This window comes from Glycine soja, chromosome 12 (genome assembly GCF_004193775.1).
Source record: "Glycine soja cultivar W05 chromosome 12, ASM419377v2, whole genome shotgun sequence".
Taxonomy (NCBI): Eukaryota; Viridiplantae; Streptophyta; class Magnoliopsida; order Fabales; family Fabaceae; genus Glycine; species Glycine soja.
This window is the reverse complement of record NC_041013.1, coordinates 12,381,469-12,401,543: the sequence shown is the minus strand read 5'-3', so window position 1 is coordinate 12,401,543 and position 20,075 is coordinate 12,381,469. Positions and strand designations below refer to the sequence as shown.

The window sequence follows — 20,075 nt, the reverse complement described above, 5'->3', positions numbered from 1 at the left end:
GTAGGCTTCTCTTTCCATGATTTTTCTCTTTAGGATAGAAATAGGACTTGCCTTTGATTTAAATTAAATAGCTGCGGTAGTTAGGGTAATTCAAGTTGTCATTGGAACAATTTGTTTGAATTTATTTATTAAAATAAATACTTATTTTAATAAAATAAGTAGCTTTCTATTTTTAACATAATCAGTTAGTACTTTTTAGCAACTAGTTTTATATATAGAGGCATGATTTTGTAACCTCACATATGTAAACCATGAGTATGACCAAGGTAATTACTTACTATAAGTCTAAAAACTAACGAAAACTCTTAATTTGTTGAAGAAGAAAATTTTGGATTTGAGAAAAAAGGTTCAAATAAATGTGTAATTTTTACATCTTATAAAGGGTGTAAATTTTGATGAATAAATAAAACAAAAATAGATACTTAGATGACAGCTAATTTTCTTTGCTTGTTTTTCTTTTTTCATTTCAATATGGAAATTGATGAATTATTTTTTTGTGTACAAAAGAATGAGAAACGTATATTATGAAACAAAAATTTGCAAGGTAAATGATATTAAAAGAAAAAAATAATTTTTTTTTCTCAAACCCACAATTTTTTTTCGTCAGTATATATATATATATATATATATATATATATATATATATATATATATATATATATATATATATATATATATATATATATATATATATATATATATATATATATATACACACATCAGTATTAATATAGCCTTATAATAGTTTTATTTTTATTAGACAAAAGTTATATTAATAATTAATACTATTTTTTAATAAATGAGATTTGTTTTAGTGAGTTGTTTAAAAAAAAGAAGCTCAAAGATACCTACCTTTACCAAAAAGAAAAGTTTGAAAACTAGTGAAACATAAATTTGGAATGATTTGGATGGGAAGCTTTGATGGTTACATGTACACAACTAAAGCGATGAAATACCATATATGTTGCTTCAATTTGTTTGAGCTTCCTAACTAATTGAGCATTACTATACCGCAGCACATACACTTTTGCTTCCATTACACACGTATAGTAACAGCATAGGGATTTCTTACTATAAAATAAACAAACCAGCTACCGGAAAAGGTTATTGGATGAGAAAGGATTAAAATACTAAAGAAAATATAACACAACAACAATTATGGGATAATCATTCCAAATGGAGATTAACTTTCTTCCGACCTCATCATATGTGTCATCATACCCTTTGCTTCACTTCTCCCTTTCTTTGCCCCCTCCTTTATCTCTCTCTTTCCTCTTTAACTTTTCACTGCCTCTCACGGCATCTTGAGTTTATTTTATTTTATTCCACCTAAAAAGTAGATAATTTAATCAACTGAAACATTAGAGAGATCCCATCTTGCATATATCAGTTTGTGCTGTTTAGGGTTGGAGGCATATATAATTAACAAGGCCACTAATACTTCTTCCCTCACTGAACTCTTTGTGTGAGTTTCTTATTGAAAATTGAGTCATACTTAGAATCCGAGACACAGTTTTGAAGATGCTAAGAAACATGGATGAAGGAGAAATCATGACAAATATTGCTTTCCCTCAGAACTTAACTGCTTCCGCTGCATCCAGTGATCACAACAATCCTCCTCCTTCTTTGAAGAGGAAAAGAAACCTCCCAGGAAACCCAGGCATGCTTGTTTCTTTCATCTTAGCCTCTCTATTTTCTCTTCATCAATATCTCTTATATGGAGTATATAGCTTTATTATACTTAGGTATCACTACTAGAAAAATTAAAAATAGTAATGAAATAATTTATATGTAACTTGTAGAAAAATTATCACTCAATTTTTTTGACTAATTAGTATTAGTAATGAAAAAGCAATTGTTGTCACTAAATTTTGTCATAAATTCTTTGATTTTTTTTTTGTAGTGTATATTCAAAGCTAACTTCTCATCAGGAGAAAAGAAAAAAGTTACACAAATGATTTAATATGTGAATCTTTTTTCTATTTGCACAGATCCTGAAGCACAAGTCATAGCCTTATCACCAAAGACCCTGATGGCTACAAACAGGTTCTTGTGTGAAACTTGTGGGAAGGGTTTCCAGAGGGATCAAAATCTCCAACTTCATAGACGTGGACACAACCTTCCATGGAAGCTTAAGCAGAGGACGGGAAAGGAAGCAAGAAAAAGGGTTTATGTGTGCCCTGAGAAGAGTTGTGTCCACCATGACCCTTCAAGGGCTCTTGGAGACTTAACTGGGATAAAGAAACACTTTTGCAGAAAGCACGGTGAGAAGAAGTGGAAGTGCGAGAAGTGCTCGAAGCGTTATGCTGTGCAGTCAGATTGGAAGGCACATTCCAAGACCTGTGGCACCAGAGAATACAAATGTGACTGTGGAACTATCTTTTCAAGGTAACTAAATTAACCTAGTAATCTGAATTTGCTCATTCCATTTGTCGTTCGCACATGAATATATATTTATTTTTTTTACTAAATGATTCGAAATTTTTTGATGAATATGTCACAATTAATTACTCTTTTTTCTTGTAAAGCTGAGAGATACACGGTTAAAAAAAAACAACTCTCTCTATTTTCAAGTCAGAGTTCAAACAAAGGACTTAAAGAAGCGAGTGCCACACAAGTTTATGATAAGCCTTTTTGGGAACCTTAGCCCTAAACGAAAAAAGCTCTTAGTTTGGAATTATCCTATACTAGTTACCTATTACTTGGCAATATATAGTTTGAGGTTATAACCCCTATGGGCTAGATATTAGTATCGTACAAGTCATAATGTCTTAGTCGTGATATCATGTTACTCATGTTTGGACTTTTGTTGAGCTAATGTTAGAGGCATACGTTTGTCTTCACTTTAGTACGAATAATAATGTATTAAAATCCAAAAGTAACAACTTGTTACCAAGAAGCAAATAAACTATTTGACTGATTACGAAGAGGGAAACAAACATATTTGAAGTAAGTCTTATTATGTCTACATGAATTTCAATGCACCAAAATGGAGAAGCAACATTTTATTACTATAAATTATAAATTATACATTACATGACCTTTGAGTGCTTGTTTAATTTTTTTCGACAAATAATCTAGCAACTAAATAATTTACTTTGTTATTTACTACGAGTGATTGTTAAACAGATAAACAAACACACATAATTTAGACTTCTTAAATGTATATATGTTTCTTTAGATTATTGTTAAGATTATTATTATTATTTTGCTAATGGTTTATCAATACTTATGGGTGATCGAGCAGGAGAGATAGCTTCATCACACACAGGGCCTTCTGTGATGCATTGGCAGAAGAAACAGCTAGGGTAAATGCAGCATCAGACATAAACACCTCCTTAGGGGGCAACATTGGTTACAACATAATGGGAACATCCCTAGGCCCTAACATGGCAACCCATTTCCCCTCAATTTTCAAGCCAATTTCAAGCACTGATGAAACAAGTAACCAAACATCTAGGGGACTACCCCTTTGGATGGGTCAAACATCTTCTCAGGCTCAAGAAACAATGGTCAACACAAATTTTCGTGAGATTCATCAACTTGGTTCTGCCACAAGCTCATCAGGAACAATGTATGGTGGCAACTCAATTCTCCAATACTCAAATCTTCCACCTTCCAATAACTATCAACTAAGTTGGGTGTTTGGAACTAAAATTTCCAATAGCAGTAACAACCAAGAGTTAACAACTAACACTACTACTACTACTTCACTTCCTATTGGAAACTCAAGTGTTCCTTCCTTGTATTGTTCCCAACACCAACCTCAACAAACATGTTCATCAGCAAACATGTCAGCCACAGCTTTGTTGCAAAAAGCTGCTCAAATTGGAGCAACCTCAAGTGACCCTTCATGGCTTGGGAGCTTAGGTTTGAAATGTGGCAACAGCCAAGGTCAAGATGGGAACAATAACAAGTATAGTGACATGTACGGATCAAGCTTGGTGCTAACCACTCTTGGGAGTGAAGCAGATAACTCTGCATGTGAATTGTCCCAAATGCACCCTCACAAACGAAGACACGTGCTCAATGAAGAAAGTGGAGGGGGGCAGACTAGAGATTTCCTTGGTGTTGGTGTGCAGAACCATTTGCCACACTTCATCAATCAAGGGGTGGACTTGATTTGAAAATATATGTATTCAATGGAAAATGATTTTTTCCACACTCATTTGAGAATGTAGACTTTGGAAGGAGGACCAAGAGAGTGATAATAATGTCATGAAGAAAAGGAAAAATGGGATAGAGACATATGTAAGTAACTTAAGTGTAAAATTGAGTGTGAAAAAATATCAAGTTGGTATTTAATTGTTAAGTTTAAATTAAATATCTTGCTTTTATATAGTTTCTTTCTTTATGTGTAATGGGAAAATAACAATAAAAGCAAATGGGGGTGGAGTTGAAGTTGGACTTGGAGGAGAAGAATTAAGTATCTGGAAACTTTTAAGAGAGGAAAAGGTGGGAATTGAGTGCTTGATGAGGGGTAAAAAGTTTGCTGTTAGAAAAACTATTGAAGGGTTGAAAGGAGAGATCCATGCATATTCTTTTGAATGCTGAAAGCTGACCCCTTTTAAAAATATATAATGTTGGCTTTAATTTTTTGATAAAAGGGTGGGACGGTTGAGGAGTAGTGGGGGCAAAGCAAAGGACAAGCTTTGGAGTCCATTATTATTGCACAGTTTTATTCATCTCTTTTGTGGTTCATGTCTTTGTCAAATTGGGCTTTAAATGGAGAATTTCCAGTAACAAAAAAGCATCATTCCAGTACAAATAGGCTTTTAGCTTATAGGCTAAAATAAATTAATGTCCCCTTTTCATTCACCCTGCAATGCATATTTGTAGTATGACGAGATTGGCCAAGTTTTCTAAGCAGGCAGAAGAAATGGAGCTAAGAAGATCGAGGCACATTAAATTTTTAAGTTAATCAGTATAAATTTTTCTATTCTTTCCATGCACTCAGCGGAAAGTGCGGTAATATTCCTTTTTCATTGGTCTTTCGTGTTAATTACTATCGGTTGTATTTTTTAAGTAAAACTTTTGATATAATTGTTATAAAATACTAATTTTATTATAATTCTCTCATACACGCGAGTCATTAATTGCATAATAGCATAAAAAAGTTTTATATAATCAATATATATACTTAAATTATATTCTTAAAAGGATATATCTTGTTGTAGCACACGGTGAAAATTAAGGAAAGAACCCACAACGTGACATATATATAAGTAATTAGTTGTTTAAATTTTTTAAGTACATGATAGGAGTTTGATTATTGGTTATTTGAATGGAGTAACATACATGTGAGAAATAAATTATCCCTTAACTAATTTTACTTTTTTTTGGAGGATCAGTCTCATAATTTTCAATTAAAAATATCATGATTTCAACAAAAAAAAATCCACAAAAATGTCCGAAATTAATAAGAGTTAGTTACTTTTGAAAAATGTTTAGGGAATCTTATATTATTCTAACAATATTTTTTATTAATAAAATGTTTTAAAATGTTAAAAACATTAGTTTTTTTTAATACTAATTTATACTATAATATTAGAAGTTAGTGATATCTTGATTTTTTTTTTTAAAAAAAAGCTTAGCAAGGATAAGCAACACGTTTATATCATGCCAGTAATTAGCTCCACTAATAATGCATTTAAAAATATCTCACACACACTAATAATACATTTTCTAAATATTTTAATCAAAGAAAAATTTATGAGGTAATTAAGAGATCTTTCCAAATTTAAGGTTTAGAAATATTAATAACTTATAGGATAATTAATATTATTTTCATTTTTATAAAATATCAGTGTATAAAAACAACATATATTGTCAACTAATTAGAAATAACCTTATATAAAAATTTAAAGTAATTATATTAATTTTTATTTATATGTTAATTATTGATTAATTGGAATGGAAACCATATATAAATTTTTTGACTTAATAGAATTTTTCACGAAAGTTTACAATTTTGCAGATTTTGCCCCTTCTCCCAGTTTCTTTCTTCTTTTTTCCCCCCTCAAATTTTGCTCTCTAAATTTACAAAACACTGTGAACTTTGTCCTCACGTAAAAATTAAAATTGTGACAAAATTAAGATATTTTGTGATTATTTTTATTTTAAATGGTCACAATTAAGATAATTTTATGACCATTTTTTCATTGATTATGACATTTTTTATGCAAGGGCAAAATTTGTGATGTTTTATAAATTAAGAGGCAAATTTACAACAACAAAAAAATTACAACATTGTGCTTGAAAGTAAAAGATACAATTAAGCCTAAATTTTTTATACTTTTAGCTATTTTATTCTAATTAAACTATTCATATTTTTTAAGATAATTACTTTTCAATGTTATATGATTTTACTTAATAAATAAGAAACTCTAATTGTACCCTTTTCTATAGATCTCTACCGTAGTATTAAAAGTATCACGGATATCCTCTGGTCTCCTTCCCATGTCACCGGAATTGCTCGAATAAAACATAATAAAAGTTCAAAAAATCTGGGGCTTTGTCATTTTTTATGTAGACAAATAATTTTAGCTAATAGCTTACAAATAATTACTCGCTAGCTTATTCATTTACAGTGTCTTCTGGTGATTCACTACAAATAATTATTACACAAGATGATTAAACCTTTCACTGTTTTGGGTAATGTTTTGTGAACACTCATCTATCAATATCAAAGATAAACAAAAATAGAAAAGTAGTAGAGAAATGGACAAAGATGGAAATATCGATTAAACAAGTGTGTACTATAAGAGAAATATCTATACATCATTACTCATTAAACTTTTCACTGTTTTATGTTGATGGATTTAACAGTCACCACTATATTGGGTTGGTTGCATTTTATCAATCAAAATGTAAAGCAAATATAAGTATCAAAAGAAAAAGTAGGGGGAAAGTAAAAGGGAAGCCATATTCTCCAGGCTTTGACGGCCGTACTCTCTGCTCTTTGATTTTGCTTTTAGTTTTGCCTACGTTATGGCTTGTAGAGTGGGACAAGTTATCAAATGATTGTTCACGATCGAGTATACCACAAAATATATTTAATCCAAAATATAGAAAATATTTGAAGATTTGCAAAATGATAAGATGAATATATATAAGGAATATGTGTCGATCGAATGATGATTGCCATGAGTCTAGGTTGTAAATACTTCTCCATGTCACGATTCACATTTTTCATTTGATCTGACAACAGCAATTATGAGTTTGGCCTGTGGGTACCAATTAAAATTTGTGTATGAAAAATACTTTTTTTAAAAAAGAAATTTTAGCTAGTAATTTTTATGTTTCAAACGAAATAATAAAATTGATTAAGACTGCATGTTCGTTATATTTTATTTTATTTTATTTTTACACTACTACAACTGTTTTCATCTATAAGGACACTTCAGAGTTATGGTTTAGAACATAACAAAGAAATAGTCTTTTTAATGAAGGTGGCATGCGCCTTACCCACATACATTACAAGTTGATAAAGTTCAGTACTGAAAACAATGATTTTTTATTATTTCATGGCTAAATAAATATTTAGTATATATATTGCAATTATAATTAGTAATATTGAAAAAAATTATAATATTCGAAAGAGAAACTTTGATGAAAAAAGAATTTAAATTCATATATATATATATATATATATATATATATATATATATATATATATATATATATATATATATGGATAAAAAAAACTTTGATACCTTTTGACAAAAATATTAATAACCTTATTTATCCTTGGATAATAATAAGAAAAAAGGTTGTGTTTCCAGGATTCAAGTTAGAATAAACCCAGTAAATAGTATGAAAATGATTCTTTAAAACAAGGAATTTGACATGTAATGACAGACAATAATTGTCAGCACAAGTTAAAAATCTATAGGTATATGCGAATTTGACATTTTTAATTATCACTATAGCCTTAATGTCTCTATATAGAATTTTTTTTTAATTGTTACTATAGCAAATTGTAATTTAGTGTGTCTATAGGTTAAAATTATTGATTTATCGTTACAATTTTTTATTGGTGGTTAAAAATTAATATTACAAATAAATGTATCTATATCCATAATTATTTTTAATATTACAAACTAAAATTTTAGATAATATTAGTTAATATCCAATATGGAGTACTGATGCGTTGCATTTTAGTTAGGATACATTATTTGCATTAATTGCTGCTTAAGTCTTTGTTTCTGTTTATTTTATTGCATTTTATCATTTTTTTTTGTTAAACTTGTTATGATTTTCATGTTTACAAAAGAGTCATATTCCTTATATATACTCTTTGGTGCTAAATGAAGCTTTTTCTAGTGCATACTGGACTTTCAACAACAAACTTAAACCATGAGAGACCTTTCTGAAAGGAATAGAGAGCAATTTTGGGTTTGCACCATCAAGCACAAGCTTCATGCCACACTTGGCATAGGCATGTAATTTACTAGCATGTAGGCATGGCACCCGCGCGGGGCGGGGTCATGGAGTACTCCCCCGCTCTCTAGCCCCGAACCTTACCCTACTTCTCGTCCCCGCTTTTTGTGGTGGGGGTATTTTTTTGTCCCATCTCCGTTTCCCGGCTCCCCGCGGAGACATGTGAAAACCCGTTTTATATTAAAAAATGTCAAAAATTATAAAAAAAATCTATAATTTTTTTTTATCTCTATTTTTCAACAATAATAAATTTAAGGTTTAATTCTAAGTTTAAAACATGACTAAAAATATCAAAATAAATCAATAATAATAGTGATAAAATCACACAAGCATAAAAGGTGAAGAAGGAATAAAGGTGAAGAAGGAAGTCAAGGAACGAAGTCTGAATGTTTGATGCGGCATTTTAGGGTTTGGGTAATGTTTGTATCTTTGTGACTTGTGAGATATTACTTATATATATGATAATTTTATTTTGTATTTTTTTACTAGTAAAATACTATATTAACCCTTATATTTATGTTATACATATTATAAGTTATGAGGGTATATAGGTAGAATTCTATATACGCGGGGATACGGAGACCCTGTGGGACGGGGAGCATAGTCCCCGAATTAGCTGCGAGGGGATTTTCATCCCCATCTTTGTCCCTGTGGGGAATTTTTCCCTGACCGCAGGACCCCAAATAGGACAGTTCCCGCGGGGATCCCCGAGTTGTGAGGAGAATTGCCATGCCTACTAGCATGGGCGTGCCATTTACCTTTTCCTATGACTGAGCCTAATGTCACACCTAGCATGGGCCTGTCAATTCAATTAGCTTGTGACTTTATTTTCTTGCTTTTGCATTTTTATTGTATTTGGACCTCAACAGATTTTAGTTGATGTCTTTAAATAGTTATGAAAAACTCTGTAAAGGAGTTTCCAACCTCGATCATTAATTGCTTAACAATAACTTTGGATTTTGTTGGCTTATTTTTTTTTATTGGTACTCTTTTTTTTTTAATGCTTCTTTGAAATTACTGTGATCATGCGTGAGTGATCTTCTTTGTTTTCGGATTAAGACATAGTCCTTGACAATTTTTCACCATAGTTTATTTTATTTCAGGTTCTCTTTGATTTTTGTTTTTTTAAGTCATTCTCTTATTAATTTATACGATAAATACTTGATCACCATTTGCATCATGTTAAATGCTTAAGAATGATATGAGAGATGAACTTGGATTTTGATTCACACCAGAAGAATTAATCTTAGTTGGATAGAATGAATTACCAAAGATCATATAGGAGTACACAATAATATTAATACCATTTCCCTTTTCAATTCCCTTAGAACTTGAAAATGAAAACGGTAAAATATGAAAAGTAGCATGCAATAATATTAAACAAATAAATAACACATATAAATAATAATTTAATAGAGAAATAATACTTATAATAGTTCAATTATAAAATATAGAATTTGAATATAATAATCTTATTGATAAATAACTTTAAAATAAAGCTAGTAATGAAATTTAATAATAATAATAATAATAATAATAATAATAATAATAATAATAATAATAATAATAATAATAATAATAATAATAATAATACAATAAGAATAACTAGTTCAAAACTTTGATAATACCACATAATTAAAAAAATATTTTCAAAATGATTAAAGATATCATTCTAATATAAATTTTATCTTTAAGAATAAATACATTTAAAAATAATTGATTATAAACACACATAATTCAAGTAACCAAGATTTTAACATAACAAAAATGAATACTCAAATTTAAATAATTATATTTATATTTGTTATATTTTTTATAACTTATATATTTTAGATGGCTATTACATCATTATTATCACTTAAAAAAACAAGTCATAATAAATTTCAGTAGGATTAATATTTTTAAAACAATATTGTACATGTATACATAATTTAAATGTCCCACGGACTTAAAATCTAATAACAACTTATTTGACGAATTTAAGTACGGAAGTTTATTAAATAAAATTTTATAAAAATTAAGTTAATTTTGCTGAGCTATATTTAATTGTTTTCCTTTTAAATTGCTACAAATTCTCCACGATTTATATACCCAGTAGCAACTTAAAGACCTTTTTCTTCTCTTTTATAAACTCCAGAGACATAATCTTACTGCCACCATATAACAATATGACACCACCACCTTAAACTCATAATCTTTCATTCTTCTCATCTATGCTAGCAAGACATTCACGGCCTTACCCTCACACACCTTAAACTCTATGTTTTCCCTCATAATCTTTCATTCTTCTCAATTGCATGTACGATTCCCATCCCTCCACGCCAACCAAGGCTTAAGAGATCGGTGAAGGCATAAGAGAGTCACTTTGCTTGTTTTCCAGCCTGGATCACACATGCATTGCTCCTTCATAGCATAGGAACCAAATGGTAAACCAAACCAAAATTGCAATCGTTTTTCTTTTCCTCATGTGGGCCGAAACTGTTTGGGCCTTTCATGTGAGCTTCATGTCTCCAAAAACCCCATGCAATTACAATTACGTGAAGTACTCATGTGAGCTCGATTTGATAGGTTATACGTGTCGGACATTTGTTCTAGAAGTTAAGTCACTGACAAATTCATAGAGCAAATGCGCAAGACCCACACCAAATTAGGTAAGGGGTATGTGAGATAATTCGCAGCAGCATGTGTATATTTAGGGCACGTAGGGAGCCCCACCCGCCTGACGGTTAGATATTAATTAGAAAAATAATAATAATAAGTTTTATGAGCCTTAAATTATAGAAGATGAAAGTTGTAAAGTTGTAAGTTACAAAGTCTTGAATAAGCAATTATGTGAACATTCAGTATTCTTGAATAAGTAAATTATGTGAGTGGTCACTCTATTCTAGTATAAATAGGGGATCATACTCTTGTATTTTGTGTGACAAATGAAATAAAATCTTCTTCTTCTTCCAACAAAGTGGTATTAGAGCTTTGATTATATAACCACTCTCCTTTTCCACAAGAGCTTTAAAATTTTTAAAAACTACAAATGCCTCAGATTTTTGCTTTAGAAAATAAACCCAAGTCTTTCTACTATAATCATCAATAAAAAACAAGAAATATTTATTGTTACCACATGAATGAGGATTGATTGGGCCACACACATCGGTGTAAACAAGTTGGAAAGACTCCTTTGCTCTTGAATTAGCTTCTTTTGGAAAACTCCTTCTTGCATGCTTTCCAAGGAGACATGCTTCACACAATTGATTAGGATGGTTGATGTGAGGCATCCCTTTCACCATCTTCTCCTCTCCTAAGGATTTTAGTGCTCCAAAATTCAAGTGCCCAAATCTAATATGCCAACACCATGATTCATCTTTTATGCTAGCCTTCAAACATTTTGCTTCATTGGTTTTAATGTTCAAAGTGAACATTCTATTTCTTGACATAAACACCTTGGCAATCAAATTAGAATTTTGATCTCGAAGCCATAAACAACAATCTTTCATATGAATTTCATACCCCTTTTCAACAAGTTGTCCCAAACTCAAAATATTGCTTTTTAGTTTAGGAACATAATAAACATCCGTGATTAATTTGTGAGCACCATCTTTTAAAGAAATTAAAATGGTACCTTTTCCTTGGATTTGCACCTTGGAAGAATCTCCAAAAGAAACATTTCCTTTCACCTTCTCATCAAGTTCCACAAATTTCTCTTTCCATCCACACATGTGATTGCTTGCTCCATTGTCAAGATACCATAAGCATTTGTCTTCCTTCTCACCATTATTAAGTGATAGTAGTAGTGTTGGCTCTTCAACTTCTTTATCTTCTTTATCATCAACAAGATTGACCTTCTCTTCAACATTTGTTCTACACTCCCAAGAGTAATGACCATATTTATGACAATTAAAACATTCAACATTAGATTTATCATACCTCCTTTCATATGCTTTTTCATAATTATTTCTACCTCTTCCTCTTCCTCTTCCAGGACTTCTAGTGGATTGATGGCTCCTCCATTCATTATTGTCAAAATTATCACGATCTCCTCTTCCTTGGCCATGACCACGTCCACGACTATGTCCTCTTCCACGTCCACGTGCTCTTTGACTACTTTCTCCTCCATTTTCTTTCAAAGAAGCTTTGGCTTTGAGGACTTGCTCCAATGGCTCATCATGTCTTCTATTGAACCTTTCTTCATAGGCTTGAAGAGAACCCATCAATTGGTCTACGGGCATTGAGTCTAAATCCTTAGACTCTTCAATAGCACAAACTACATAATCAAATTTAGCGATTAAGGAACGAAGGATCTTTTTCACCACACAAACATCTTCCATATTTTCTCCATAACGCTTCATTTGGTTCACAATAGCCAATACCTTGTTGCCAAAATCTGAGATAGATTCGGATTCCTTCATATGCAATGATTCAAACTCTCTACGTATAATTTGTAGGCGCACCTTTTTTTACCTTATCAACACCTTCAAGGGAGGTTTTCACCGGTTGATTATGATGAATATGGAGTTGATTATGATGAAGTGTTTGCACCGGTTGCCCGCATGGAGACCATTCGTCTTCTTATTTCCTTGGCAACTCAAATGAAGTGGAGAATTTTTCAGCTTGATGTAAAATTGGCATTTCTAAATGGCTATCTTGAAGAAGATGTCTATGTTGAACAACCAATGGGTTTTGTCATCGAAGGTCAAGAAGGAAAAGTCTTGAAATTGAACAAGGCATTGTATGGTCTAAAGCAAGCACCGAGGGCATGGAATACTTGCATTGACAAGTACTTCCAAGACAATGGGTTTGTTCGTTGTCAAAATGAGTATGCTCTTTATGTTAAAACTTTTAATAATGGTGATGTCTTATTTATTTGTCTTTATGTGGATGACCTTATCTTTACCGACAATAACCCAAATTTGTTTGAAGACTTCAAGGAGTCCATGTCTCGTGAATTTGATATGACAGATATGGGACTCATGTCATATTACTTGGGAATGGAAGTGAAGCAAACGGAGAATGGGATCTTTGTCTCACAAGGAAGCTACACAAAAGAAGTGTTGAAGAAATTTAATATGCTTGATTGCAATCCCGTGAACACACCTATGGAAGGTGGCTTGAAGTTATCAAAGTTTGATGAAGGAGAGAAGGTAGACTCCACGGTCTTCAAGAGTCTTGTGGGGAGTTTAAGGTATCTAACCAATACGAGGCCCGATATTCTATATGCGGTGGGAGTTGTGTGTCGCTTTATGGAGGCTCCTACCTGTCCTCATCTAAAAGCCGCAAAAAGAATTCTTCGTTACTTGAAAGGTTCAATTGATTTTGGATTGTTTTATTCTCCCTCCAATAACTATAAGCTTGTAGGATTTTGTGATAGTGATTTTGCCGGAGATGTTGATGATAGAAAAGTACTACCGGATTTGTATTTTTTATGGGTGATTGTGTTTTTACATGGAGTTCTAAGAAGCAAGACATTGTGACACTTTTTACTTGTGAAGCCGAGTATGTAGCTGCAACTTCTTGCACATGTCATGCCATTTGGCTTAGAAGATTGTTGGAGGAACTTCAGTTGTTGCAAAAGGAAAGCACAAAGATCTATATTGATAATAGATCTGCACAAGAGCTTGCCAAGAATCCGGTGTTCCATGAACGAAGTAAGTATATAGATACAAGGTAGCATTTCATTAGAGAGTGCATTACCAAAAAAGAAGTAGAATTGACTCATGTGAAAACTCAAGATCAAGTTGCGGATATTTTCACCAAGCCTCTCAAATTTGAAGATTTTCGAAGATTGCGAGCAAGACTTGGTGTGCAGAAGAATTTTCCAATTAAGGGAGGATGTTAGGTATTAATTAGAAAAATAATAATAACAAGTTTTATGAGCCTTAAATTGTGGAAGATGAAAGTTGTAAAGTTGTAAGTTACAAAGTCTTGAATAAGCAATTATGTGAGCATTCAGTATTCTTGAATAACCAAATTATGTGAGTGGTCACTCTATTCTAGTATAAATAGGGGATCATACTCTTGTATTTTGTGTGACAAATGAAATAAAATTTTCTTCTTCTTCCAACACTGACAACCTATGGCTCTGAATAATCAAATATTAAAATTGTAATATTTTGCATGTTTTGAAATTTTCTAGGCTGTGTCAGAATTGCAAGATAACTGTTTGTGATTTTTAGGTGCGCCTACAGAATCTAAAATCCATTCCCATATGGCTACGGAGCTGTAGGGTAAAATAGCTAATAGAGCTAATTAACCTACAGTCCACATTAAAGTCAAGAAACACTCGGTGTGCCAAGTGCTTAGGGGTGTGATTATAAGTATATATGTTTGCTGGTGCTATGTGAATAATGCAGATTTTGTGCAGGAAGGGAGCCATTCTCGTAATCTTTGGTTTATTAGAATTAGATGCATTGAGTAATTTATGAATCCTAAATAAGTTGTGCTTAGAATTAATTGATGTGTGAGTGTGGTAGTAAATATGATGACTTAATTTTTTTACATGTGCAAGTGTGTTTTTGCTATGTGAATGATGGATGAATGGCTACTTACTCTTGGTTATTAATTGCTGGTAGCTGAATTAGTGAATGTGTGAATGAAGATAGATTGTATTGAAAGAGTTTGTTAGGTACCAGCCAAAAGATGGCAAGAGTTGAGTGTTAAGAACTTAAAAATGCAACTGAATAGCAAATCTGTGTACAAGTGAATGGACAAGGGGAATATACACAATTGAAATCCTTAATTAACTCTTGTTCCAAAGGTTTATGAAACATATTAAGACATGTTTCTGAAGTTAACCAATTGGTAGATCAACTAATGGTGAGAAATAAAGTAAACTAGTATGATACTTACTGCCAAATTTTTACAGCAAAATGCACAGTTTTGTACAAACTTGTGTATGCAGGTTTTATGGAACTAGGAGTTGCCTTTTTACTGTATTTTTTTAGCCCTGGAGGTCCTCTTTCAAACTTAACCAACTTCATTAGTTTCCATGTTTTACAGAATATTTTCTCAATATTTTCGTCAGTCTTGTTGAGTGAGGTAATATGGGGAACCATACTGACATGGTATTGTTTTGGGTTCAAATCTAGGTAGTGTGCTATAAGATAATGAATGGGAATTCATTCTTTAGTTCCGTGGACCATAGGAGGACCGAACCTTTACCCTGTAAAGCCTTAAACGTTATGATTAATTAGATTGAACGAGACACTTTAAGTGGAACTATTTTTTGTCACTGAATTCATTGGTAGTTTCTGTACTATGTTTGAAATTATCGTTTACTCTTCCCTGTTTGATTTAGACCATAATCTTTGGTGAGGTTTTAGTATACAATGTCCTCTTTCTAACTCAATTGGTCTGATAATATTTAAAAATCCCTACAATATTTGATGAATATTTTGGTGAGATATGTTGAGGCTGTATAAGTGCCGGACAAGTTTACATGTAAGTGTTGTTTTTACTGATTGGACTTATGTAATGTTTGAACCATGATAGTAGGTCATTCCCCTTGTTCCTATAACCTTTAGAGGTACCAAGAATCAATCTTGCCCAAATCTCTAACCCCCTTCGAGCCGAGGAAAAGATAGTGATTCTAAATCGTATATAGATAGTGTACTGATGAGTTCTACCTAGTAAAATGTAAGGTATTTAAATTAAAACTGGCAGTGGCGTGAAATTAATTTGATTAAACCCTTTGGTGGTCCTCTATATTTATGTCTTAGCTTTCAAATGAAATCGGCCTCACAATTTTTGGAGGTCTGTAGAATATTTGACAAAAATATAACGACAAAACATAACAAAGCTGCACGGTTTGCAGAATTTTTCTACATAATGTTGTGGGTTGAGTGTTTCAGTAGCCACCTAAAGCTAATATTCCTGGTTAGAAATGATTCTCTTATTCCCCTGCACATTAGATGAATATAAAACTAACCTTATCTATGTCCCTAACTAAGTGGAGAAAAAGTAAGAAACATTAAGAAACATGAAACTAATTATTGAAGCCGATTGAAATTGTTATAAATGACGTTCTATTTCTAAATGATACATTGGTGCAAGACCTAAAGCTAATTGGTTCAAACACTTTCATAGAATTTTAGATACATGACCTGACTCCTATGCACGAGTGGTAGTAAGTCAAAGAGTATCCTAAGCAACCTTAACCAAACTATTTCCTAATACTAAACAACTATATATAAAATTAGATTCCATAAGGGAGAGTTTCAAGAAATTAAATGGAATGACACATGGTATGACTAACATTACCTGGTGGCTGGGCTATCACTAGTGCATAAATCGCATTCTATGTCGGTTATTACTAACTTTCTACATTGGTTATGCACCATCTTTGAAGCTACCGTCGTTGAAAGCAAAGATTTTCGACGATGATCGATTGACAACCGTCTTAGAATAGCCAACAATTCTAAGACATTTTTTTTTTATTTGGACACCATCTTTGATTAAGACCATTATAAGACAGTTTTTAACTAAACATCATCGTAGAATGGTACCATTCAATGACAGTTTTTACTTAAAAACCGACTTTGAATGATGACATTCTATGAAGGTGTTTACTTAAAACCGTCTTAGAATTCTGACATTCAAATACGGTGTTTATGTCAACACTGTCTTAAAATGCTATCATTCAATGACGATTATTAGCAAATAACCGACGTTGTATGAGTCTATTCTATGACGATGTTTAGTTAATAATCGTCGTAGAATGAGATCATTCAAAGATAATTTTTCAGTAAACACCGTCTTAGAATGGACTTATACACCATTCTATTATAAGACATTTTTTTGTAATGCTACACCTATTTTCACAAGCCTCATTGTACCAGTGAATACAAAACAAACTTAAGGATAACAATAGAATAATTTTTTAAAATTTAATACCATTCATCATTGACAAAAACATACAAATTACAAAAAGAAATACAAACAACTCAGCAGATAATTCTATCAATATCCTTTACTTAATCACGTAAGCTGATTATGATAGCACTCTGGGCATATAAATAAATCAAATACCAGGAGGGTTCATAAAGCGCTTCCTTAGTAGTTAAACTTCCATTTGCCCATATTTCGAGGTCTTGTTTTTCATTCCCATTGATCACATAAGAATGAATACTATGATTTAGTTATTAGAGACACACAATAATATTAGCAAACAAATTTCTCTATAAAAATAGTTCAAATACACTAAAGAAGAGATACCTGATAAGCCAGTTCTCTTGTGTGGCAAAGAACAAGAGCCGCAACTTGATCCGGAACAGGATCAGCTTGCTGAAGTGTTGACAAAACAAAAACAGCAGTATTTCCCATCCCAGATTTCGCTTGGCAAACGACATCCATTCCTAAGATTGCTTGAGGGATGCATTCGTGTCGCAATAATGAAGAAGCATACAAAATTGTAGTGGATGAATCCTCAATAAGTATATATGATCTGCCAGATCCTTTTAAGGTAAAGGTTTACCAACCAATTTTCGTGACATATTAATATGCTAGTAGTGATTACTTGATAAATTCACAAAACAAAATAAATTAGACAGAAGGGAAAAATTATAATTGAAAAAAAACCAAGATACATATAGGGAGATAATCAAGCAAAACATTCTTTAGTAGAGGAAGTATGATAGTGAAAAAAAAAGTGTCTAGATTATCTTATTTTAAGGCTAAAAGGCTTTTTTTGGTGGCTTCATGAAAAAGAAAATCCTTTGAAAGGGGAAAATCATATTTCCTCTACTGAAGAATGAATATCCAAACATGTCCTCAATCATACAATGATCAATAGATCACCCCTTAATAAAAATGGATATCCTTAAGAAACCAATGAAAGCTTAGACCAATGAATTCAACATGGTGTATAATTTATTGAGAAAGGTAACAAAAAATACACAATATCAGGACCAATACCATTGGCAAATGGCACAAAAATGGCTTAAGAGCACACATAAGTAGGCCATATGGTATTGCTAGAAAGAAAGATGCTAAATAATCAAAGTCTAATACAAGACAATTAACAAGTTTGTAGATTCAAGCAAAGACACCATATGCTAAATCTTGCCTTCTGAAGGATGCTCAAATCCTGAATCTACAATGGCTTGAAGAAGCTTTGGTTTCAACAACAAGTCTTGAAATCTCGAGCTATGGATGCCAACATAACCCCTGCACCACAAAAAATATACATGCAAAACGAGAAGATGTAAAATCAAAGGTTGGCTTGAAAACCTAATCAACTTTATTATCGTAATTATGAAAAAGTTGAATCAATACACATCACAAACTTTAAAGCCAAACAATAATATAGTATATATCAAACAAGACCTCTAATACTCAGGAAATAAGATAATTTTTTGTTAGGATTCAGCAAGACATTGGCAAGTCTATGAAGCATAAATACATAGTTACATAAGTACTCCATCAACTTCAATATTTTTAGTTACATATGTCATCAAGTTGACATTATTATACCATTTACTCCATCATACTTCTTTTCTAATCAAACTAAGAAAAATATGACCAGGGCCAGGCTTTAACCATATTTATTAACCATGGGTTGTGTGCTATAACACAGTTACAACAACATCACAGTTATGGGCTCTGTGGTAGCCTGACATATCATAGGTCACTGTGACAACTGGAGAAGTGCGAACCAAAGCCACTCTTTTAGTCTTTCAGCAGAGACAAAGACTTTCTTAGGCCCCTCATTTAACGTTTTTTTGGTGCTATTTGGGGAGGGGGGGGGGGAGAATTTTGGGTTTTGCTTCATTTTATTTCATCAGAACACAAACCCTATTGTCCCACTCAACTTTCGAAAGCTAAATAACGCACTACTCTCATTGGTCTCCTCTCTTTTATCAATGTTAGCCACCTAACCAAGAGCTCTCGGCTGTGTTTCCTATCAACCCATCATAGCATTGTAGTGAAATTTTTTGTTAACCAACAATTTGTGGTACATCAATTACATGAACAACATCTTGTTCTCTAGACAAAACCCACAAACAAATTATTGAGAACAAGAAAATAAATAAATAGTGAAATTTGCATCTACACTCCCTTAGGCAGGATGAGTCAAGAGAAATTGAAGCACATAAGAACCAACAATGCTGTTACTTCTATTAGATGTGTCTTACTCTATAAAAACTTCTCAATAATTAACCGTGAAAGTATGGTAAACAAGGAATTGAACCAAAAAAATATCAAAAATGTAAATCTATCAAATCATTATAAAACACACATGAGATAAAGAGGAGAGAAACTAACTTCTTGCCAGATTCAGCAACAGGTTTAGCAGAATCGGGAGCTTTTTCTTCTTCTTGGTAGTTGATGAGCTCTTCCTCGTAAGCCTCAATGTACTTCAATTCTCCCATCCTATTTCCTGTTGAAATATACAGTTGGCAGCCTGACTATCAGCTATAAAGAAATCTACTATACCCATTTGAAACAAAAAAATTAAATGTATATAAAAAAAATTAAGTGTTTCTAAAAAAAGATATACAAAATACAACTGTACTTGTCTGAGACAAATTATTGAGAGCAACATGGATGAGTGACTATTTTAGTAATTCACCAGAAAGTCAGGCCAAAATAACTATACTTGTCACACACCAAAAATATATACAGAAAACAACTATACTTGTATG

The 20,075-nt window shown here is 32.0% G+C and overlaps 1 protein-coding gene and 2 pseudogenes across 1 annotated transcript; 1 reads left to right on the top strand and 2 right to left on the bottom strand.

Annotated features, from left to right (window-relative positions):
• Nucleotides 1–1,244: 1,244 nt before the first annotated feature.
• On the top strand, nucleotides 1,245–4,341 carry LOC114379066 (annotated as a pseudogene).
• A 6,699-nt stretch (nucleotides 4,342–11,040) lies between these two features.
• On the bottom strand, nucleotides 11,041–12,845 carry LOC114378734. Its single transcript, XM_028337365.1, has 2 exons — nucleotides 12,059–12,845; nucleotides 11,041–11,048 (listed from the first exon to the last, which is right to left on the bottom strand). Exons 1-2 carry the CDS (start codon nucleotides 12,843–12,845, stop codon nucleotides 11,041–11,043), a joined length of 795 nt encoding a protein of 264 aa, XP_028193166.1.
• Nucleotides 12,846–17,405: 4,560 nt separating this feature from the next.
• LOC114378733 lies at nucleotides 17,406–19,802 on the bottom strand (annotated as a pseudogene).
• Between the last annotated feature and the right edge of the window lie 273 nt (nucleotides 19,803–20,075).

Excerpts from the sequence above, each read along its gene's own strand:
- LOC114378734 (XM_028337365.1), bottom strand. The coding sequence starts at position 12,845 with ATGAAGGAATCCGAATCTATCTCAGATTTTGGCAACAAGGTATTGGCT.